Source organism: Typha angustifolia, chromosome 4, assembly GCF_048772165.1.
Source record: "Typha angustifolia cultivar Huaian chromosome 4, ASM4877216v1, whole genome shotgun sequence".
NCBI lineage: Eukaryota > Viridiplantae > Streptophyta > Magnoliopsida > Poales > Typhaceae > Typha > Typha angustifolia.
The window spans coordinates 10,764,502-10,789,689 of NC_133242.1; the positions used below are offsets into that span (position 1 = coordinate 10,764,502).

General features: G+C 37.8%; 3 protein-coding genes across 4 annotated transcripts; 1 reads left to right on the forward strand and 2 right to left on the reverse strand.

Moving 5' to 3' along the window:
* Nucleotides 1-564: 564 nt before the first annotated feature.
* LOC140759783 (putative 3'(2'),5'-bisphosphate nucleotidase, mitochondrial) lies at nucleotides 565-5,095 on the reverse strand. 2 transcript variants are annotated; one of them, XM_073096444.1, is made up of 9 exons: nucleotides 4,959-5,095; nucleotides 4,762-4,858; nucleotides 4,483-4,585; nucleotides 4,176-4,408; nucleotides 4,029-4,088; nucleotides 2,908-3,290; nucleotides 1,676-1,721; nucleotides 1,530-1,580; nucleotides 565-960 (listed from the first exon to the last, which is right to left on the reverse strand). In XM_073096444.1, exons 1-9 carry the CDS (start codon nucleotides 5,030-5,032, stop codon nucleotides 811-813), a joined length of 1,197 nt encoding a protein of 398 aa, XP_072952545.1. In that variant the 5' UTR covers nucleotides 5,033-5,095; the 3' UTR covers nucleotides 565-810. The 2 variants fall into 2 exon arrangements, with proteins under 2 accessions (XP_072952545.1, XP_072952544.1); XM_073096443.1 differs by having other exon boundaries at nucleotides 567-960; nucleotides 1,676-1,754.
* Nucleotides 5,096-11,000: 5,905 nt separating this feature from the next.
* On the forward strand, nucleotides 11,001-15,785 carry LOC140758942 (vesicle-associated protein 4-1-like). Its single transcript, XM_073095357.1, has 7 exons — nucleotides 11,001-11,407; nucleotides 12,224-12,294; nucleotides 12,930-13,011; nucleotides 13,102-13,220; nucleotides 15,130-15,207; nucleotides 15,299-15,418; nucleotides 15,512-15,785. Exons 1-7 carry the CDS (start codon nucleotides 11,107-11,109, stop codon nucleotides 15,569-15,571), a joined length of 831 nt encoding a protein of 276 aa, XP_072951458.1. The 5' UTR covers nucleotides 11,001-11,106; the 3' UTR covers nucleotides 15,572-15,785.
* Nucleotides 15,786-21,695: 5,910 nt separating this feature from the next.
* Nucleotides 21,696-24,471, reverse strand: LOC140758935 (sugar transport protein MST3-like). Its single transcript, XM_073095342.1, has 4 exons — nucleotides 24,090-24,471; nucleotides 23,669-23,991; nucleotides 22,425-23,054; nucleotides 21,696-22,340 (listed from the first exon to the last, which is right to left on the reverse strand). Exons 1-4 carry the CDS (start codon nucleotides 24,220-24,222, stop codon nucleotides 21,846-21,848), a joined length of 1,581 nt encoding a protein of 526 aa, XP_072951443.1. The 5' UTR covers nucleotides 24,223-24,471; the 3' UTR covers nucleotides 21,696-21,845.
* Between the last annotated feature and the right edge of the window lie 717 nt (nucleotides 24,472-25,188).

Here is a 25,188-nt window from a genome sequence, read left to right on the forward strand (position 1 = left end):
ATGCATGCTAGCATATTCTTCTAGTGTAAATGTGCAACTGGATAAGAATATACCTTCTAAAAGCTTTCGTGTTAATGGTTTTCAAAAAAGTCTAAAGATATTGACTTTTTTTTATATCAGCAATGCTTGTTGAAAAGAAATTTAAAAAAGATATCAATAGCGTCCAATCTATGGAAAAGAAATGTGGGGCTATGGAAGAGCCACAGATAGGAGTAGAAGATTCATTTTGAAGCTTTCTCCTATTCACAGCTTCAAAACATATATGGTTTGAGTTCTAGAAACTAATAATTCATAGATGCCTTGTGAGAAGAGCTTTAAGTTAATATATGCTAATTTTTGCACTCCAATGACCTCATGGAAGACATTTGCTCTGTTCCTTTTTGGTGACCAACCATCAATGATGAAGAATGGAAGATGATGTGCAAACCTATATGCTTTGCTAGAGAAAATTAAGTGTACTCCTTGTCTTACTGTCTTAGTGCAATACTGCATTATGTCTCAATGAAGCAAAGCAACACTGAACAATCATGAATTAAATGATTACCACATTCCGCTGCTAGATAATGAATAAACCCATTAAAAAGATTAACATAGTTTGAAGATTTCTCATGTTTGAGGGCCTTTCCTGACATTTTAATTTCGGAATATGTTCATCAAACTTATTTTGCTCCTTTAACAGCATTACTTAGACAAAAGTTAGGGAATGTGGTTTAATAACGACAAAAAGTTGATTTATTTTTCTTTAAAAAGAGAGGTAAGAATTACTTGATTAAGAATTTGATCAGTATGTTGTCCAAGAAGTGATGCATATCAAACTACTGAAGAATTTGAGGAGATCACGTCCAAAATCTCCTCATGTAGTATGCCATTTGTCACAAGCACGCCGCCTGAAGGAAAGATGATTCTCCGCTCTCTTTGGTCAGCAGCAAGGTCCAACTGATCTCCACTCCAATCACTAACCTGTTGATTTGTAAATAATTATCATGTCAAAATCAGGTTCAGCATATATCAAAGAAGCACATACCTTACAATCAATTACATAACAAGACATCCAATTTTAGTCATAGTAAGTACAGTAGACAAAATAGGGATTCAAAAGGGTCGACACACTAAGACAAAATAAATGAAGAAAAAGTACGGGCGTACAACAATAAACCACAAAAACCCTGTAAAATGCACCTTCTAAGTAAAAAAAAAAAGATGCTTGACACTCTTTTTATTTAGTCTAACACCTTATAGTGCAACAGGGGATGGTGTTTAGGTTGCCCTCCTGTTTATATTTTTATGTTTCCTGATTTTCGTGGTTGTAATCTTGGCAGTAGGCTGTTGCACCTTTTCTTCTTTACTTACTGTGACTGAATAACAATCCCTTGAAACTTGTCCTCCAATGAAATGGAAGATGCCATCAAAACTCATAAAGGTCATGACCAGTAAGATAAGTAACTTAGTAATTAGTTCATAGAAAATCACCGAGAAAGATTACCAAAGATGAAAGTAGAAAGATGACACAATATGGACAGAAGACATACCTGCCCTCCTGCTTCGTGTACACATATAACTCCAACCGCATGATCCCAGACCTATGTAATGAAAACAATAAGACAATCAATTCATGTTGCTGCACTAGTGGACACACTTTTACTACTCTATGTTGACTGGAATCTGAAGTCAGTACCTTGATTACAGTTTGAGTCCTTGATCGGAGAATAAAAACCGAAGCTCTACCAGAAGCTACCATTAGATACTTACACAAGCTACAAGAAGCAATAGCAAGAAGATATGATAGGTTTGTAAATCAAACTATCTAGCTTTTATTGGCCAATATCCATACAAACAATCTCACAAAAAAGGAGTACAAATGGAACAAAGAACAAGCAAAACAGCCATATATATGTGGTCAGGTGACTCAGGTTGGATAATTTGTCACGTAATAAAAAATATGACATAAGATAAGAACAAAAGGTACAAAGCATCTTAACTTGAGCAGTATAATACAATGACTCCAAAAAAACTGAGCAATGACTAGAAAACAAAATGAGACTATATAACTTCAGTCTTAAACACCTATCACATGGCATTTATATGGATAAACAATAAGATTTTCCGAAAAAAACAAACCTTCTTCTTCAACACTGAATAGTTACAAAATTCATAGTTTTATTCCCTTCTCATAGAAATCACTGGGCAAAAGAGGTGTATTTGTATAATATTGCTTATCTTTATTATGCAAAAAAAAAAAAAAACATTGGATAATGGATTTATCTGCAAGTCTAACAATGGTCTGGTGAAAAAAAAAACTCTTCATATCAAAGATCATCTAACCTTTCATGCAGGGTTTTGAATATGGTTTGAATTTCTTCATGCATAAATCTTTTTAAAACAGATGAGAAATAAGCACTTAAATGTTAAAGCAACTCATTAGGAAGTTTAACAGCAAAAGAGACAAAATACACAATACACCCATGTTAATAAGAGCGTGATAATTGTATGATGATTGCATTGCCTCTTCCAACAAGAACAGAGTCATGTCCTGGAAAATACAGCTCTCATCAATCCAGTAGTAACCATTGTCACAAGGGCAGATAGTTAAGTCATTGAGATGACTCCACTAGCATGAAATAGTCAAATCAAGAAAAAACTTAAAAAGAGGACCAAAGATAGCCATAATCATCGAGAAAAAAAAAATCTCTCAAAGTTAATTCAACAATTTAGGTTTTAACTTTAGTTTGATGGTGATAAACAACCTGTTTCCAATAGACAAGAGATGTTAGACTTATCAAACTGAAAACTGCAGCAACAGCATCTTTAAAGTCTAACTTGCTAAACATACTAAACCAGTAGTTGAAATGGAAGCATATCTGAAAATGTCAGTGCAAAGAGTCTTCGAAGAACAGAGAGAGAACATACCTGCCACAACAAGTTGGCAAAAGAAGTATTACTTTTTCATCTCTATGATCATCTTTGTTGACGGTTGAGCTGAAGAGAGCAGATAGTGGTATTAATTCCCAGGTTTGGCTGTCCGGAATACAAAATCGTGCCCTGTGCAGAAGAGAGCAGCTATCAACAAAGCATCTTTTCCAGACGTTTTGAGCTCCGTCAATGTCACCCATCACATGTGAAAAGCTCTTTGTCCATGTTCCACAGCCTGCATGGGCAACCATTATGATACCTAGGCCAGAGGCACTAACTTTATCATCACATTTCTCGGTAGGTAGGATATCATTATTCCAGTTTGGGCATCCCATTACACCTAATGCAATTTCTCCTTTCACTATGAGAGCCAAGCCCACCTGAAAAAAACAAGTGTAGCTTAAGCATCATAAGGGAAACAAGAAAACAGAAACAAGTTCAATTGGCTGATTACCCAAGTTGTAATAAGAGAATATAATGGTAGAGGTTGATTTTCATATTCTTCCTGAATAAGATGGAAACGCGGGCAACATTTTCTGATGTTCTTTTGATGAAATGTAAACTTATCACATGCATTATAAAGTCAGAAAATTCAATTTATTAAACATGCAACTAATCGAACAATAAAGCGGCATTCTTAATATCACAAGTGACATAAGCATACTTCAAACTGCATCATTCACAAGACTCAAGTCAAGAAGAGCTTTTCTGGAATATTGGCAAGAAACCAACATACAAAGCTATCACTGTTGTTTTAATGGAAAAAGCCTAGGCTAAAATATAGATAGGATTCTTCTGCTGATTTTCACCTTCTGAATATGAGATATTCCAGGACTGATATGCCTCACAAAAGGATTCACTAGTACAAAGTAATCTGATGCACTAAATCATGCCTCTTTCCCAAAATGATAAATAAAATTTTAAATATATCAGTTTAACTCAAGAATCATGGAATCAAGGTTTCCCTTAAAAACATGTGTTGGCAAAAAAGAGTGAAACTGAAATAAATGGTAGTACACAAGAGTGCGATCCAGAAGATAGAAATAATGGCTTCAAATGAGTCATTTTGTACTATCATGAATCCCGAACTGGATACAGTAAAAGAAAGAGACCCCTACCACATATAGTGCATCGCTGCCTTTCAAGAATCCTCGAGTGCCATCAATTGGATCAAGAACCTACAGACAAACATACCATATCCTGTCACCATTTAATCCAACAGTATACATAAAATTTGATAAAACAGAGTAAGCGTTCCACCCTACCCAGTAGGTAGCAGGTTTTGAATCAAAAGAGACTGCGTCTTTCCCTCCTCTATCAATAGCTTCCAACACATCATCAGAAGTCAAAGGCTCACCGCCATTGTTCACCTTATCAACTATCACACTGTATACCGCATTAACAAGAACATTACCATTATTATCCTTATCACCTGACCTCAGAAACCCGGAGTCCTCCTCAGCCACAAATGGTATCGAAGGAAACAATCTCTTCAGCTCTGCGATCCCACTGCAATATTATATCAACTAAAACCATTTTGAAACTAAAGCTAACAATTTCAAGATAAGTCACCCAAGCTGACAAGAGCCTGCACGCCGAAATCCGCCACCGTCACGGGAGTCTGATCGTTCTTTTCAAGAATCCGGCGATCATCCGAGAGCAAGGATTTCTTGACCTGATCAAGAAAAATGAAAAATGAATTAAATTTATCAGAAAAGATACTTTTTTTTTGTAAGTACGCTAAATTTCTAAGAGATTCGGACAAGAATTAGTGTTGGCTGGAAGAAAAACGCCTTTTGTTTTGAGAAATGGCATCAGTTATGCAAAGGTTGGGATGGAAATTAGGTTTACATCGACGCAGAGGCGGCAGGCGCGCTCGACGACGTCGACGGCTGCATCGAGCTCCCGGTGGAATCTTGCCTTCTCCGCCGGAAAGGGAAGGCTCGACCTGAAGGGAATCGAGAGGAATTCCTTAAGAAAACCTTTAAGGGTTTCGATTCTCAGGGGAGGAATTGGGGAAGCAACTGAAAAGAGAAATATTGGATAACCTGATCGAGGAGCGGAAGAGAGGAACGGCGAGCCGGCGGACGGGGAGGTATGATGAGGAGTGAAGAATAGCCATGGCGGGAGATGGAAACGATTTGGGGATAATTCACATTTATATAGTTCGTATGCTTTTCTAAACTTTCTATTGAACCTTTGAAATTGGAGCAATTTGCAAAAAGGAAAAATAAAACATAGCAAATGTAAACACGTGGCTTTTTACAACTTAATTGCATTTAAAATTTTTAATATAATAATAGATTCTAATATTGCAAATATAAATTATATTTATTATGATATAACAATATATGCACATATTTTATATACTAAATTAGAAAACTAAATATAATTAATATAAAAAAAGTGTACATCTAATTTAAAAATAATATGCACTCAATTTTAAAAGGCCTTCTATTCAAGAATGAAAGGGGCTTAGATAGCTAATATTTTTTCTTTAAATTTATAGTGTAAAGTAGTTGGTGGTCACATTAAAAATATTTTCTTTTCTTATACTATGATATTTGCTAACATTAGATGGCTTCTAGAATCATTTTAAATAATTTTTACATGGGCAAAATAATTATTTTTAAATTTGGTTTTAACTGTAATTAGTTTGGTTTAAGTGAATGAATGGTATTTTTATTGGAGCTTAATTATTTTGCTGGCAATTAGAAAATTATTCAGAACTTATCCCATCTTAATTAGTGGCTGTAAGTATGGTAGGAGGAAACAAGCTGGATCTCTCAATTGCCACTGTTTTTTTTTATAGAATCTTGTAGAATTTTACTTCTTTGATGAGATTGTTCTTTCCAAACTCCATAAAGTCTATTATAAAAAAATAATGAGCAACTTATTCTTAATCAAGATATTAAGAAACTATAAGAAATAAGTTATCTTTTAAGGAACATTTATCATCTTGTGGTACAAACCAGATCTGAAACGATCCGTTTATAGAAAAATTCTACACATTTTATGGTGGTAGTCTTAGGAATCACAGATCTAATGGCTTTGGAATGAAGTGATTCTAAAGTTGGACTGAAAATATATGGCTAAAATAGTGGAGGAAGATCAAAATTGGACAAAAACAGGAATGTTGTTATTATGGCAATCGTCGGAGAGTGGCGAATAGCCCTGGGATGGTAGAAGTCGGCCATATGAGTGGATATTCATGGAGAAAAAGGGTGGGTAGTGTTTGGAGGTAGAATTAGTGTTTCTAGGCTAGATCTATTTCTAGAAAAATAAAAGGCTATAATTAAACAATAAAAGCACGATAATAAAACTAACTAAACTTGATATTCATTCCGTGATGATTAAACTCATGACTACTCATATTTATAGGAGTAGAGTCATACATAGTAGGTTAGATCCAATTTGCCATCCGTTTTAATTTAAAATTAAAAGTAATAAGCAAAATTAACTAATTAGACTCGACTTTACTAACTTGACCCACGTGATCGGATCATAATAATCTACTACGCTTCTGACACCTTATTCTCAAGGTGACTAATACGTGAGCTAGACATTCTGACTCATGTCATGCTTGACTTCGCCACGCGATGATCTCTGGTGCTACGGTGGCCACCATCGGGTGGCAGTCGGGCTCGGCAGGCCAACCATGGCCACCAGTACTGGTTGCGGAAGGGTTGTACCTATATGGTCGCTGTAGTGTGGAAGGCCATTGACGATGGTCTTTTGATTGTCGCTGGTGTGAACGGTGACCATAGAATGGGTGTAAGAGGTCATAAGAAGGTGTTGGCAGTGGTGGCTTGGACCGATAGGGCTTAGATCGCCGCTAATGAAAAGTTAGGGTTTCGACCGTTATTTTCCACAGCAGCTGGGAAAGATAACGACAAGGTCGTCAATAGGGGCTGTGCCAACATTGTGCAGTGGCAATAAAGGTTTGTAGAGATGGCAACATCTCCACCATAGTTGGAGGAGGAGCCTTGGCCATGGTTTGGGGCTCCACTCGCCCCTCCCTATCTTCACGAGTTAGAGATGATGGCTAGGATAGCAGCATTTTCGTGATGGTTGGTGGCTATGGAGGCGCAGGCTGGTGGTGAGCCGCTAGTAAAGCCTCTGCTAAGGCTTGGATCGAGTTCTTGAGGGAGGTTTGCATCTTCATCAAGTTCTTCTTTGAATCGACTAAAAATTATTTGAATATCACCTTCACCCACATTTGGTGGTTTGTCGACGACAATGAGTTCTTGATCTTCCTTGGCTACGATCTCCCCTAGGTTAGCTTTGCATCATGTGTTCACAAACGGCCAAGAAACAGTAATTCTGATACCACTATTATGAACTAGATCTAGAATGATTCATTTATAGGAAAATTCTAAAAAATTTATAAGTGATAGACTCAAGAGGCACGAATCTAATGACTTTAGATTAAGTGATTCTAAGATTAAGGTGAAAAGATACGGGTTAAATATAAGAAGGTTGAAATTTGATAGAAACTAGAATATTGACATTGTGGCGGTTCTCAGAGGGTGACAGATGACCGTGGGATGATAGAGGTCGACCGTATGAGTGGTTGGCTCATAGAGGAAGAGTGTGACTAGGATTTGAGATAGAGTTAGAGTTTCTAGGCTAGATCTACTCCTAAAAAAATAGATGGCTACGATTAAATGGTACAAACAAAGTAATAAAATTAAGTAAACTCAATATTCATTTCACCGTAATAATTAACCCATGATCACCCATATTTATAGGAGTAAATTAAAGCGAGTTGGATCTAATTCTCCATATTAGTCTTACATCCACTTTATTTGAAATTAAAAGCAATAAGCAAAATTAACTAACTCGACTTTACTCAACTGTCTCAACTCACATGGTCGGATTATAATATCTTGATTCATATTACATGTAACAACCCAACCTTTCTAATAATAATAATAATAATAATAATAATAATAATAATAATAATAATAATAATAATAATAATAATAATAATTTGTTTATGGGCATGACATGAGCTAGCCACCAATTAGCCGGTCTTGTGCCCATGCATGTGCATGACGCATGGGGATGCCACGCAGCGCTACTGTCGTTGCCACAACTGCCACCTCCCTCCCTCAACGCCTTCACTCTCCCACCAATTAGCTGGTCTTGTGCCCATGCATGTGCATGACGCATGGGGATGCCATGCAGCGCTACTGTCATTGCCACAACTGCCACCTCCCTCCCTCAATGCCTTCTCTCTCTCTCTCTCTCTCTCTCTCAAGCTCTTTCTTTCGCCTTCCCTCTTAACCGCCATCGAGGTGAGCCCCCTCCTCTTCTCCTCTCTTCTCTTTCTCTCTTTAGCTTGGGTTTGCCAGAATTGAGCCACCGATGAGAGGTCGATCTCTAGCAAGCCACTAGCGGCTGGTCCCCTCCCCACTGACCGGGTTACTTGCCTTCCCTTTCCTACTCTCTTCTTCTTCTTCCTTCTCTTCTCATTTTCTTCTTGTTCTTCGTTTTCCTAGTGCTATAATAGTGGGGTTTTGTTCCACTTCTATTTTAATAGCTTATTTTATTAATGTAAATTAGATTAATTTGACAATTAATTATTTTTAGATATATACATATATACTCATTTAACATAATTAGATGGTGGTGTGGTGGCTTATGGATGCGGATGTGATAGATGGTTGAAGACTATGATTGGCCTACAACTGTGGTAGCGGGTAAAGATAAAAACCGTACGGAGTAGAGATGGTTAAGATAGAGAGACGAAGAGGGAGAAGTAGACATGCTCTAAGGAACTAGGGGAATCGACGAAAGAGGGAAATTAGAAGCTAGATGAGACCGTTCCAACAGAAGAGGTGGCGCTGGTTGGTAAAGGAGGATAAGGCTAATGTAGAGGCCGGTGGCTTAGTTTAAAGAGATGCAAGGGCAAAAGCTAATAAATTTTTTCATTCCAAGCATGCCTAAGGTACAAGCCAGCTATAAGGCCTTATTTATAGAGATTAAATCTAAACAGTCATAAACAACTTAGATCTAAACAGTCAGACTCTGGAGACATTTTAGAACAAAGATGAGATGTGCTAAATGTGAAATAGTATATATGTTAACTTATATAAAAATTGAGTTATATCAATTTATATTATTGTATTCCACTATTTTATACTATGTTTGTATAATAGAAAATACCGTCCATATTGTATTAGTTATATTTGTTGTATCTTGAAGGTTTCTCGTAATCTGTGTAGATTCTACCAAATTATATAGTAATTCATAATAATTATTGTGAATTTGGATATTGATATATTAACATATTTATTTAGATGATATCATGATTTATCTTAAGATATATTATTTAAGTACAAGTATATCTTTGTGTGACTGTGACGGCCCCACCTGTCCTGTCATTTGTGCTGCGCGTGCTGTGGGTGAAAATACTTTAATCCATGCTAGTATAAAATTATTATATTCTCTCTCTAAATTTTAGGTACTGGATATCATAAACTTTTAGAAGAAAATAATTTTGGCGGGAATTTTTCCGCCAAAATATACTTCAAAAATATCCAAATTGTGATCTCCTTTGCATTAATATTTACTTATTTGTTTCTTATTAACTCGCAGAAGAAAAAGATAACCTTGCTCCCTCTCTCTTCCTGTTATGCATAAAGCATAATAAAATCCTCGAGCATCTCTCTGTCACTGTGTACCTCCCTCAAATACATAATCAGAAAATATCAGCATCTAATTTATCTCAAAACATAAATAAATATTCATAGTTACTCTTAATATAATTCCATAGCTCCATTAATAGTCGTTTTAGTTTTCAACTACTTTAAATTTAAATTATAAGGAAGGGTAAGTAATACAAATAAAAGTTTGGGAGACTTGTTTGATTTTGAGCATAACACTGTGAGGTAATTTATTAATTACTCTATTTTTCGTCACCAATACTCAATTTTGTGAGGTATTAAAGTTCATTCGTTAACGGTGGTGATTATGAGATAGGGGGGAGAAACACTATAAAAAATTAGCGTTTTCTAATCCATAAAATGTTTTTAGGTATAATATTACTGTGTTTGACTTTAGCTAATTTTTTTTTTACGAAAGTCCGTAGACATATATTCATTAACTTTAAAGTAACAGTTACATCTTGACAGACAAATGTAAAGGGAAAGTAGGATAAAATCCTAAAATGAACCTCGCTCTTAGCTGAAAAATAGGCTTACTGACATAAAACACAGAGTATTAGCTTGTAACAATACAAGTACTCATGCGAATAAATTTTCAAAGGGAATAGGACATCAACCCTACAACAAGCCTCCCATCTTGACTATCAGATGTCACCTTACAAATAAGAACAGCTACAAGAGACTTGGGCTCAGAGCGCTTCTCAACAAAGGGTCGGTGTCATATGACTCATTTTGTCCAAGATAGATCCAACACGCATAGAGACCGGCCAAACAAACCATCAATTCATGCTCGAGCACTAAACTGAGTACCCCAAGGTCAACATCTCTTTTTGTTTATTTATAAAATATACAAGGGTTGGTTTTGTAAAAGAGTTCAAAAAACAAAGAGAGTAGATTTCCAGCGAATCGAACTACAAAATCATTAATAACTATGATTCAATGCGCAAATTTCCATGTAAGAGACTATTTAGAAAGTGATTAAGATAATTATAACCAAAACTACTTTGAAGAGAAGGTTATTTATTGCCTACATCTATAGTGTTTGAACTCTAATCATTTGTTTCAGCAATCATCTCATCGCAAAAAGGAAAAATAAATAAAATAAAATTATACTGTGAAAGTTTCTATTAATTTACTTGTAGTCATTAACACCACTGTCGTTGTGGTTAGATTCGAGTTCGTAAAATAAAAGATTACATAGATTAGTCTACACGCCGTTGTAGATTCTATTAATAAGAGTTGACCCTACACTTAACCCGAGCGGACCTGATCCACTGGTCGTCAGGATGAGATCGCCTGCAGTACCCTTTGTAGGAATTCCCTAAACGGGATGGCTAAGAACTTGTTGCTGGATGAAGTGGATTCCTACATCTAGGATACAGGCGATCTAGACCACAGCGTGGTCTACTGGTCTTGACTCGTGAGAGGGGTGGAAGTCTTCGGCTTTTGCTTCACCTCCGGTGACGCGATCCGAGACGCGTTGTTAGGGGGAGAAAGAGGGAGGGAGAGGAGCTCGTAGGCTGCGATGGCGATACCGGAGGAGAAATCTGGGCTGTCGGATGGGAAGCTCTGGAACCTCTGCAGCATGCCTTTCTGGCAAACCTCCGGCGGCGGCGCCGCCGCGTCGTCGTCGTCGTCGTCGACTCTGGTCCACCACCCGATGAACCACCACATCCACGTCAGCCAGCTTGATGGGTCGAACGCCCAACAGCAGCAGCAACAGCAGCAGCAGAGCTCCGGTGGCTCGGTTTCGTCGGTGGCGAGGTCGCTGCTTCCGGCCAAACGCCGGCTTCGGCTCGATCCGGCGAGCAAGCTCTACTTCCCTTGTGAGTCCCTTCGAATTCCCCTCAGTGGGTTTTGTTCCTTTTTCAGTTGGGAGTTGATCGGAAAGTGGAAAGGTGGGATCTTGGGTTAATTTGCCATCTGGGTATGTTGAATCGGTTGCCCAAATTTGGATCTTGTTTTGCCTTTTTTGGTGGACGGTTTCGATTTCGGATCTGGAGGATGTTTGTGTTTGGGGAGTTGATCCAATGTTTTGGATTCTCATGGGTTTGACCAATTTGGTTGTTCTTAAAGTTCAAGATAGCTGGGGTTTTAGCCATTTATGGTGGTGCCTCATTCTCCGCAGTTACTATAAGGGAATATTTTAGTTTGAAAATTAGCTGCCATGTTAGCTCTTGAAGCTTGTAGGCTTCTCTTTTATCCTGCCCAAGTGCTGCTGGGTGTCATCCGACTCTATTCCTATTTCAAGATTCTCGAATTTGTAGTATTCAAAGTAAAACTTTTCTCAAATTGCGATGTGGATACTTCATGTTGACTTTAATTTTTTGTGATCCCTCGCTGCATTTGTATTTCGTTTGTGCAAGTGGTGATGATCCTTTTCTGTTTTCTGTGGTGGTTTTGCGTTATTTTTCAACGATAATAAGCTGGATTGATTCCATTCTTCTTTTCTTTGTTTATAATTTCATGTCAATTGTCAGGTGATGGTCCAAATGAGTTGCTCTCGTTTGATCGTCTATATAAGATTGCTACTCAATTGCCTGCCTTTATATTTCCTTTGCTTCAAACAAGAAAATATGCTGCAATGCTTTTGCTTTTCTTAAGCTGACTGTTGCCATCATTCTTGAACTTGTTTGCTGAAGATGAGCCTGGAAAGCAAGTCAGGAGTGCGGTCAGGATTAAAAACACCAGCAAGTCTTATGTAGCATTTAAGGTTTGTTTCTCATGCATTCAGGAATTTATTAATGTGCCACCACCTGCTGTAAATCTCCCCTTTGTTGTCTCTCCTATCTTGTCACAAATGCTTTTTGCTTTCACTAATTAAAATACAAAGCAACTTGTATAAACTAGTGAAAATACATTTTACCTCCTTATAAGTCAAAATTTCACTGTGCTCTCAAGAATTTTCATTGTGGCACTTAACCTCCCTGTTATTACTATCAATGTGCACTGTTAGTTTCTCAGTCCAAAAATTAGCGGTGAAAACTTTTTATCGGTCTTCACGGAAATCCAAGTTTCCTCCTTATTATTATTATACAAAAAAGGATTATTTTGGTCCTTTTGCATGAAATTGATGTTTGTCAGGCAGGTCCACATAAGTAGACGCTGCAAGGTACTTAAATATAAAAATTGAATCTCTAGAGAGGCACTTTAAATTTTGGCCTAACTATAGAGACGGTAAAAAGTATTTTCCCATATAAACTATCTTTCGAATCATTAGTGTGGCAGCATGTGATATGGAGGCATAGTATATTTTTCATTCACAAATTTGAACATACATTGTGTTAGCTCCCATGTCATGTGTTTATATGGGTTACTACTTAGTAGTTAACTTTTGTCTGGTTCTAGTTTCAAACAACTGCACCCAAGAGCTGCTTCATGCGTCCTCCTGGAGCGATACTTTCTCCTGGGGAGAGTATTATAGCAACCGGTAACATTATTTTCATCTTAAATCCTTTTTACCTGATCAATTCTCTTGGCAGTCTTAGTTCCTCATTACAGCTTTCTTGTTCTTTACTAGTTTTCAAGTTTGTTGAGCAGCCAGAGAATAATGAGAAAGTACTAGACCAGAAATGCAAGGTCAAGTTCAAGATTGTAAGTTTGAAGGTTAAAGGACCTATGGAGTATGTACCTGAATTGGTGAGTCTTTTGTTATATTTAATTGTTATTATTTTGAATCCAACAATGGATACCAGTTTGCCCATATAATGTGTTTCCTCTTACTAAATACTCCTAGGTTCATCAAAATCAGCAAGCTGCCTGTGCACCATTTCCATAAGGCTTAGAAGTCAGCTTAGATGTCTCACTTCTTTGTAGATATGACTTCCTTGAGACCTCCTTGTTCATTATTTTTTATTTGATTATGTTCCATTTGATTTTGCTCTGACATTAGAAAATAAATAACTAGATGTGTCAATGTGCCATTGAAAAATATGTTCCATATGTACTGAATAAAAATGTATACTTCACATAACAGATACTTCGACCATTTGTTCTTATATAGTGCTTTGATAAGATTTGCTTATAAATCTTTCAAGATTTAGTTTGAGATCTAAGTGAAAATCCCATGCTAGCATCATACATACACATTTTCTGACTGTTCCCTGAATAAGTTCTTTCTGAACTGGACAACCTTGAGGATTATAATTTGTTTCAACTTGACATGAGACTCTACTGGATATCAGTAACAAGTTGGTGACCAAGGGAAATATAGGCAAGGCAACAGTCTGCCATGAAACTTGCTATGTTATGTAAATTTACTGTATGTTATGTAACTGAGAATCACTTGATTTAGGGTATGTTACCAAAACCTTTTGATTGACATGGCATGGCAGGTTACAGGTAGAACATTTGGGTAAACAACCACAGGTATGTAAATTTTAGGGAATTGCAGGAATTAGAATTTAGAAACATACCCACACTCAAAACCAACATATAAGTCTAGTCCAAGTAACAGATACTCTAAGAGAAGATTAGTTGAAACCTTGGAGCTTATCCCTACTAAATTCATGACAAGATGGGAGTTGAAAACTTGGAATATATCTCTGCTGGGTTCATCACAAGGTAAATTGTAGACTTCTCAACAGAGGCTCAAGTCATTGGAAGAGTGCTTGTTCCTTTCCATTTTTTTAGTGACTTAATAGGATGAAGCTGGAAAGACAAATCATGATTATAGGGAGCCGTACTTCCTTAAAAAAATGATGTGAAATGAGTCCTCAAATTGATCTTTTACTAAAATCCAACTGAATGCTTCTCTTGCCAAGAAAAACCTTGTGGCTTTTCATACTCCTACAGAATAGATATTTCATATTTAGCAGCTAAATAATGGAACAAGGGCCACAGATCAAGCCTTCTGATTTCCGAATGATGTTTTACCACAAAGATCACTGTCCACGACAATGATCATGTAAGCACAAATTGAGCTGCATTCTTTTGACCTTAAATTGGCAAATATAGCCCAAACAAGAGAAGCCGATGAGGTTAGAAAATAAAGAAAAAGGTAACTGCAACCTCTCAAATATCCAGTAAAATTTGCATTTTGAGAGGCAGGAAAACTAATGCCAATATTGTGCTTGCGGAATTTAAATATACAACGATGGCAATAAAATAAATCCTTATACCGTGAGTACAGTTTGTGTGAAGTGCAAATCCGGATCATGTTGGTCTGACCAGCATGTCATCATATTATATTGTTTACCCTGCTGACCCAGCTCTCAGAATTAGGTTACTAGCTGATTTCCTTATGCATGCTGTGTAATCTAGCATATTAGTCGGTGGTTGCATGAAGGACTGACCATAAGGGGGTCATGTTTTTATGACTGAAAATATGCTGGCATTTATAATTTCAGTCTTTAATTGTTTAGAAGGTTGAGAGACTCATCAACAAAGATAGTATGAATTTTTATTTTCATTCAGAATTTGCGATAAATATTCTTCTTCGGGATCATCACATTTTTTACACCTCTTGTTTATTATTTAGTACTTAAGGTGTCAAAGCTATCCCTGATTTTTTGGATCAGAAATAGTAAATTATATTTCTCTTAAACAGTTTGATGAGCAAAAGGATCTGGTTGTGGTTGAGCAAATCCTCAGGGTCATATTTTTGGATGCGGACCACCCCTGTCCAGTAAGCTCACACAAAGCATAGTTAATAATCACTTCTTTCATGCTTAAGACATATATCGAATAATTATGTATCCCCTTGTTGTATTCTGAAGCAACTGGAAAAACTTAAGAACCAACTAGCTGAGGCTGAGGCTGCACTTGAGGCACGCAAGAAACCTCCTGAAGACACTGGCCCAAAAATTGTTGGTGAGGGCCTTGTCATCGATGAGTGGGTAAGTCCATTCCATGTGAGCATCTACTGATTTTTTTTTTTTTTTTGCTTTTATGTGCTAATTTTCTGTGTCTATATTTTCAATCTTATTTAGAAAGAAAGGAGGGAAAGATATCTTGCTCGGCAGCAGGTTGAAGTGGTGGATTCAGTGTAAATTGGACGTGTGCTATTGGTGTAGGCTTTTTGGTTGCTTCGATTATGTCAAGTGTAAGATTTTATTTGCTTCAATTATATCACTTGATCGTGTATTCTGGAGCTTATTTGTCATTATGTAACCCCTTTAGTTTGTCGATAATTCGACTTGTATTTTAAATTTCCAATCTGAAAAGTAAAAAGCTAACCGTTGAGAGTCGCAGTACTTCACCATATACTGCTTGCAATAATGAGATTCTTCGACTGATAAACTGGCATTTAATCTTTATTGGCTTTAGGAGAACCCAAAATCAAGTTACTGCTTTTTGGACTTTAATACTAATTTTACCCTTTTCTTCCCAATTTATTTTTATATTATTAGAGACCTCCTTACTTATTGTGGAGTCTATTGGCTAGCTATTTTCAGTCCTTTTGTATTCTGCTCTTATAATTGCCACCGAAGAAAGTTCCCTAGAGGCTCAATTTTGTTTGAAGGTGGATTAGGACAAAAGCATTGGCCGTTCATGAGATAGTTTCTGTGATGAATGAGTTTAGTGGTGGTTTTATACTTAAAATCATGAGTGTGATAAAAGTCAAGCTAGAATTATAGTGATAAGATTGGAAACACAAAATTATCAGTGAGAAATCAATGAGTACTGTCTTCTTGTTCCAGGATTGACTTAGTAAGAAACGATATTGCAATATTTGAAGATATCCCTTATCCATTGAACTCAAGATTGTCATTACTTCTGAATAAAACTGTACAAATTTTCCTGTTAAATTTCTTATGGATCATGGTATAGGCATCTTGAAACATATGCACAGTTTCTGCTCTGTATCGTAAGATTGACCATCTTAACCATAATGAAATGGTAGTGTTCAATGTATTGGATAAACTGAAATAGTATCTGTGGTTTTCTCATTCATGATTGCAGGAAGGGAGAGCTTCTCTTTTTTCTTTAGATACACTTGTGGTAGATAGAAGTATAACCATGGATGTGATTCATTGTTTGCCATCTTCGGTAGTATAAATTTATTGCCCCGACTGAAGAAATGTTTTAGTAGGGTTTCTTTTTTCCTTTTCCTGGTAATTCTACTTGCTATAATTTTCTCTTTATATGCCAGATTTTAGGCCAAGCTTCACGTCTGCATTAATTACAGACGATTAAAAGCTTATGCTTAATAGATCAGGATGTTCATTCATAATCTTTGAAAGGTATAGTTTACCTGTTCTGTTATAACTTGGTATGTTCGTCGTAACTCAGTTGCTGGATAAGTGTTTCATTTTGACTCATTTTTTCCCCGAAACTTGGGATATCAGCTAGATTTATTGGTCATTTGCTTACTTTTGATCAAATATTTGAAAATTTATCACTGTCAGATATCTGATTTGCTCAAGTACAGGAAAAAAAGAAGAAGATGTCTCCATCTGTTATTATGTGCTTTTCACCAATAAGGATCACTAGTTATAACCTTAAAGAATCTTAAATTAACAGCTATATGGGATGGAATGCCTATCAAGTTGGTGGATGTTTAGCATTTGATTTTGAGGGTATAAAAACACTTAACAGCTATATGGGATGGAATGCCTATCAAGTTGGTGGATGTTTAGCATTTGATTTTGAGGGTATAAAAACAGTTGATCCAAGTAATGAATGATACATACAGTTACAAGTTTGTCTGAGGGTGCATAATTTAGTAATGAAGTTGTCGCTATCTAATTTTTGTAATTATCTTTTTAAGTTGATAAGGTCGTCATATTGAAGATTCTGGAGAGCTTTCTTGTCAAATATAATCACAGAGGATTAGTATACTAATCATGCTAGTGTTAAACTAAATAGATAAAAGTGGTCATTGTGGGCCTTCCTGTAGTCTTTTTGATCTAATTTTAATGTATATAAAGAAGTTATATCTATGTAGTAGACAAAGGAAATCTTTGACTTTTAGCACACATACACAAAAAGAAAGAAAGAATGACGTTTAACATGTATCATCCACTTTGAAGGTTGTTTCCTTGTACCACAGCATCCATAGTTACAGCTATAACTTGGTATAATAATATCTATTCAGCTTATAAAACCTTTTCTTGATCCAATTCTCAATAGTTTAATATATCTAGTTGCCATTATGTAAGAAACTAACAATGTATATTATGTCACTAACACGCCTCTTTTACACTCAAGATAATGAGGATTGAATCCATAACTTCTCAAAAAATTAGCTTAGCTCGATAGATAATTAGTTGATTCAAAAGCTTAAGCTGTTATTAAGCACGAATATGCTACAGTGATGTCCCGAGGCTGGATAAGGAAGAGATGGTGTGATGACTCACTCATATGTACGAAGTGACTGCAGGAGACGAAGACAAACGATTAAGATAAAGACACACACAAAATTGATAGCTTAGAAGCCCATGCTTCGTTTGCTAGTAAAGTTTAATTTGAGGTCGCTGTGCCTCAGACTGTACCCTTTAGAGCTATATAGCCACTCATACAGGATAACACCTTTACCACTCTCCATCCAGTTCCTGGTTTTGAGGAATCAATGGTCCCTCTGCTAGTTGTTTCTCTCACTTCCCAAAACCGTTGGCTTTCTCCTTCGATCTCATTCCACCTCACTGCTACTCCATTCGCAACTCTCTTTCTCTCTATTTATATAGCCTTAAACCTCACCCTCATCCTATGCTTCAAAAAAACAACTACACTAGAAGTCAGTTGTCTATCTTTTTTGGTACAAGGATGAGGGTTGCAAACAAGGCATGCATGGCTGTTACTCTCGGTGCTGCACTTGAGCTAAGAGATCAAGTGGCGAAGCCTTACTCGTCGGCCATCAAGCGGAACTTGGCGGCCGTCGGATCGATGGCGACCTGCGCAGTGGACTGCAGTAGTGCTGGGGATGCAGCAGCGGCGGCGGCGGCGGCGGCAACCGGTGCGGCGGCGAATGCGATCGCCGCAGAAGAATCCCTGAGGATGGTGATGTATTTGAGCTGCTGGGGTCCCAACTGACTGAAACGATCAGATCACGCATGCATGCCATGTGTTTGATGAATTGAATCCCAGCTACTGGTACGTAAACGGTGGAGAAGACGAGGAGATCGATCAGATGGAGAAATATAAAAGCTTAATTAGTTCTTCTCCGCCATGAAGAAGCACAGAATTTATATAAAATAGTTCTCCACGTACGCGACGGATCAAGAAAAGTTCGCCTTTGGCACAAGAAGGAACTCGATCGGTGGATCTTATTGTTTGTATTTGTACATAGAGGATGAATAAAAGGAGCGTTTTACTTTGCATGCAAGCATATATGTAATTCTAGTGGTAAATATAACCTCCATAGACCATAACAATGTTGCAGGGAGCTTTTCATTTTGCACCCTGAAAATTGTTTTATCACATTTTACACCTTTACAAAAAATTTAATTTGCGCGTGCCACACGATACCCCTCCTAATAGTTTCGCTTCTCGCCATCGAGCTACCCATTGCCGATTGCTGTCGCTATCGCCGTCACCCGAGCTCACGTCGAGTGCTCTAGCTGGAGGGAGAAGGAAGAGAGAGAGATAAGGTTATCAGTTAAAAGCTTAAGTTGCGGATCGGGATATGAATCATCCCTTCCTCCTCGTATATAACAAAATAAAAATATACTGGCAATATTTGCTAACTGAAATAAGGAAAAGAATAGCAGGGTGTAAACAATAAAAAAGTACATAAAACGAGTAGTGGGTGCAAATGTAGTGGACCTCAAGAAGGTGACTCAAAAGTGTCACCCCGAAGCAAAGTCCTGACAATTTGCATCAAAACTATGTGCCTCTCTATTCTCTTTTGGGCCCCATCACTACTCTATTATTACAAAGTGGGTTCTCTTTTGGGTCCCAGTAGCAATAAGTCTCTCAAAACCCAATTTCAGGCCCAATTAAGTATTAATTTAAGGCCCAATCCAGTGGAATCTCCCAGTTTAACGTTTTAGAAGGTTTGATTAACAGATAATTTTAAATAAGTAATCTTGTAATTAACAATGTGTTTTTGAGCTATTTGTAATACGAGCCCTCTTAATTGTCAACCAACTATGTCAAAAAGCTAAAATAAAGTTTTAGATTAATTATATAACTATATTATATATCATATAACTATATTATAAAAGAGCCTATTTAATGTACTGATAGAATTCATTCAATCATTAAAGTTGATTGTGAGAAAATCTGAAACTAAGATCAACTTTTACAATTGAGTCGAATCTTTTCTGTTGAGTCACTGAGACTTTATCCACAACATTATCCAGACTTTTATCCAGTGGAAGTGGAAGTGGTAGGTAATTAATTCGAGGGGTTATGCTTCTCATGGGAACTTTGTGACAAGCAACTCATATATTGATAACTTTTCATGATATCATATCTAATTATATTTCCTTTATATTCTACTTCAGCATGTGAAACTTTAAGGCCCAGATTTTCCCACAACTACATCTTTAAATACAAAAACTTTCTCTCTACCTTCTTCATAAAAATGAAAAAAATAAATAAATTTAATTAGGATTGAATGCATTTTATACCTAAAATTACTTTATTTACATGTATAATTTATTCAATCTTTGTACGTATAATTAAAGTACGAGTATTAAGTAAATTGGATGGATACTCTCTCATGGGATGAAAATATAAATTATTTTATTATGTGTGATAACTAACTATGTTTGTATTTCCAATTTAATTGAAGTATAGGAAGGTATAATGATTCAAAATAGGTTTAAAAGATAAAGATAATTTTGAATTCAAATAGATTGGGATAAAATATAAGAATGCTTGTAACTATAAGTCTAAGTCATATGGTCAAATAGTCAATTGAGTTTTGGATAAGGGAGGACTATAGCCAATAGATTATGTCTGGATTATGATGAAGCAATATATTAAGATATATATGCTAATGCCTGCTACTCCTTGTCGGTAATCTTAACAGGATCTTTGCTCGTGCATGCAGCCTCGTACTTTCTAGCAAAGCCGAGATGTGATTAGATGATGGTGAAATATGACTATCAAACCGGATAATTCTAACATTAGATCACATCAGATCACGGGATATTAATTTGGATTAGGTCATGTTAATTAGATATTGAAATGATTTACTTCACGGAGATGAATACCACACAAAGTAATCTACCATTCTAGTTATCTATCGTGTACCTACCAGACTCCATTAATGTATACATACGACAGTTGTTGAAGGCAAACGAGAATCTTTGGATGTGTTCACCTAACTCATATGATGGATGCTTCAGACAAAAGAGAGAGAGAGAGAAAGATGAGGATGAGGATGAGGATGGGAGCATTAATTAGTTGCATAAAGTATGGTTAGTGTGGTGGCTAAGAAAAGTTAATGGCATGCTTAGTGTTTTGAAAGCAGCCTAGTCCGAGGTCAACCTTTTCATAGGTCAGTCTTTCCAGCCACTTTAAATGGCTTTCCATGTCAGTGAAAGTTTATCCACCCACGTCTTCAGATATGTAGTCTTGTATTCACATAGATTTCTGCACCAGATTTGGGGAGACAGGTCAAGATAACAATTAATATGCGATGTTATTGTTCGAAGCTTTTCGACTTCCTGTCCTTGGAATTACGTGACAAACATCTAATCTTTTTGTTAGCTTTTCAGGATATATGTCTATCTATCATATGAACCTATATCCTTTGCTTTTTTGCTAGCTTCAACATGTGAAACTTGGGTCCCAGATTTTTGGTACAGCCACATGTTGCTGGAACAAAACTCAAAGTTGGAAAATAGACAATCCATTTAGCCTATCTGCAAGTGATCATGTCATCATATAATTGGAAGCCAATGAGGAAAAAGTAATGTATGGTATTGCCTGCAACAATTCCTGATCACTAATATATAGATATGTGATAATCCTAGTCCTCAGGATGAACTCAAATTGAGATGCTCTCTTATGATGAAAACCCATGCAAAATAGATCAAGTACACTAAGAAGAGGACATGACTTCAAGCAGAAGTTATATATCAATACCAGAATGCATGCATCCATCAATAAGACACAACCTGCTCCAAAAGAAGCAGCTTTCCATATGCACGAACTCAAATGATGATTCAGATAAAAATATAGAGAGTTACTCCACAACAGTAGATTGAACTCTTGGCAGCATTAAGAGGATAATATCTAAATATATATGTATAAAATGGGCAAAGCTTTACAGAGTTCTCTGTATTCTCTTTCTAAAACATAACATACATATATAATAAAACTGCCACTCCAGTACATTACCACCTATGAATCTATGTTTGCAGTCTTAAGCTAAACAATAGTCTTGTTGTTGTTGTTGTTCTTATTGTTGTTGCCATTGGCCATCTCAAGGTTTCCAACATGGATGTCTGAATCGGAAATGAACCTGCCCCAGAACCAGTGAGATTTCCATACCAGGATCATCTCTTCGATGGGCACGCCCTTGGTCTCCGGGAGGAAGAACGCGATGAAGGTGGTCATGATGACCACCCATCCGGCGAAGAAGTAGAAGAGGCCGAACTTCATGTGGCAGAGCATGGCGAGGAAGGCCTGGGCGATGACGAAGGTGAAGAACATGTTGACGGACACGTTGATGCTCTGCCCGGCGGACCGGATCTCCAAGGGGAAGATCTCACTGGGGACCAACCATCCGAGGGGGCCCCACGACCACGCGAACCCGGCCACGTAGATGCAGATGAAGAGCACGACGAAGGCGGCGTAGGTCTTCGACAGATCTGCCACGCCGTCCGTCCCGAACTTGATTGCGATCAATGTTCCGACCACGATCTACACCAATAAATTCAAGTTATTATCTAACAGCGAATAAATTGACTAATTTTATCGGCCCTACGAATAGGGGAATAAACTTACTTGGCAAACGAGCATCTGAGAACCACCCTGCAAGAAGAGCTTCCGGCGGCCGAGCTTGTCAACCGTGAAGATGGAGACGAAGGTGGCGAAGACGTTGACGAGGCCGGTGATCACCGCCGACATCAGAGACGCATCCCCGCCGAATCCAATGGTCCGGAAAAGCACGGGAGCGTAGAACATGATGACGTTGATCCCGGTGAGCTGCTGGAAGAAGGGGATGAGGATGGCCATGGTGAGCTGAGCTCTGTACTTGGGCCTGAGGATGTTGCCCCAGGGGTTCTTGATCTGTTTGGATTCCTCGGAGGCGGCGACGAGGTCGTTGTACTCCTCGGCGATGTCGTCGGTGCCACGGATGCGGCGGAGCATGTCCTTGGCGGCGGTGTCGTAGCCGCGGTCGATGAGGGAGTTGGGGGTATCGGGGAGGAAGAGGGACCCCACCGTGATGATGGCAGCGGGGACGGCGGCGAGGGCCAAGGAGACGCGCCAACCCCACCCGCCCTTGATCTTGGCCGTCCCGTAGTTGATGAGATTCGCGCACAGGATGCCGATCGTGATCATGAGCTGGAAGCCGATGTTAAGCATCCCACGGAGCCGGGCGGGCGCCATCTCCGACAGGTAAACCGGCACGGACTGCAACACCGCAAGAAGGGCAGTTTCGTCAATTCATCACTTTTTTTTTTTAGTCGTAAGATAATTCACAAAAATATAAACAATAAAATAAAATAGAGTAAACGGTTGTTGAACAGGAGGCATACGAGTGGGCCCCTGAACAGGAAGGAAAGCAGCGCATCGTTTTGGACTTTCTTCCGCTTAATTTCTAACAAATAAGTAGACTAATCCAAAAAAGTCTTGGTCTCGATAAAGATCGCTCATCTTTTCCATATCAACACTCCTCCACACGTAATTTTACCAATAATTTTTAAAACTTTACTCCATTATCACCATCTCTTCAATCCTCATCCTGATTCTAACTTTTTTTTTTTCAAATAGATTCCTTCTTGGGGGTTTTTTTTTGGGCCAATGGGAAAAAGGAAATTTCGTGCAAGAAGAAAGAAAATTAATTTAAAACGTCCAAAAGGGACCTTTTCCTCTGTCAGATCTGCTGCAGAGCTGTGAGATCCAAATCCATCGGAATACAAGAATAGAGGCAGTAAAAAAGAGAAGAAAAAGCCAGTACCAAAATCGCGAAATATTCTAAGAATTAAACTAGTTTCTAGTTTCTAATTTCTTTTTCTTCTTCCTACCTGATTGGCGAATCCGACGCCGATACCGAGGAGGATGCGGCCGAGTATGAGCATGAGAACGTTTTGGGCAGCACCATTGAGAGCGGCGCCGACTAGGAAGGTGATGCCTCCCCCAAACATCGACCACTTCCTCCCGAACGCCCTCGTCACCAACGACGCGAAGAAGGAGGCGATCAGCGCCGCCAGGTACAGCGACGACGTGAAGGTAGTCAAGATCTGGCTGTCGAACTTGCAGTACTGATTGGTGTTCTGATCCTCCTTCTCTTTCCGGTACACGTCCGGGAAGAACTTCTTCAAGAAGGAATCCATCGACGTCACTCCCCCTGGATAAAAGAGAAAACGAGAGTAAGAATCCGGATCTAGCCACACAAGTTACTCGCTGCATCGGGGAATATATTTGGGATCGGTATTCAGTTAGTACCGGAGATGCCGATGTCGTAGCCGAAGATGAGGCCACCGGTTGCAGCGACGATACAGGTGAGGAGGACGAAGAGCGTGAGCTTGCCGGGGTACTCCTTGCCCCCGGCGGTGTTGACGATCGCACCTCCCGCCATCTCTAACTGTCGAGAGGAAGAAGAGAGGTCGCAACGAAGAGTAGAGGAGACGAAGAAGAGAAGAGAAGAGAAGAGTGGAGGAGATGAGGGGCGAGCGGTGTATTTATAGGGGAGAAGGAGGAGGAGGAGGAAGAGAAGGAGAGTGAGAGAGAGAGAGAGAGAGTCGAGAGGTAAGTAAAACGGACGCGGATGAGCTGGCGGATTTATCCGGGATCGGATAAGAAAGGTGGCATAGGAATAAATAGCCGGGATCGGAGGAATAGAGGGTCCTAGACCGTCGGCTGGGGGGAAGATTTCCGTGACACCTTTTTGGGATATTATTAACTTTTTATATAAACATTTACTAAAATCACCGAATCTTTTTTATCATTCATTTAATTCTTGCCTTAAACTCCCTTTCAAATATTTTATTACTAAATTACCATATAGATAAATTAAATTAATTATACATATGTTAGGGTTTTCCTAAGTGCCGCAGCCTATTATTATTAGAGTATAATTTATTAAATTATTAGTCTAAGATACATTTTTTTTTTCTAGATTATACGACAAGGTTAATGAAGATTATGTTAAGTTTATTTAATATGAAATGGTGATTTATGTAATAAAATAAGGATAATATGAACCACACGTGAAGTCCATGCAAAGTAAGCTGGAGATAATAGCGGCATGAGAGTAAACCCCACAACGGCTACTTGTCCCTATTAATTTATTCTTAAAATCTTTAATATTTGAAGAAAATAAAAAAAAAACTTTGGTCCTTTGTGGTGTTTAATTGATTAAATAATAGTCATAATCTTTTCGTGGGTTATCTCAACTATCTTTTAATAAATTTATTTTTTAATAAATTTCTATTGATAGCATTAATTAGCCCCCCTTCTTGTTCTAAATCAAATAATAATAATAATAATAATAATAATAATAATAATAAAAACTTATGTATATTTTTAGTATTGAAAAGAAAAT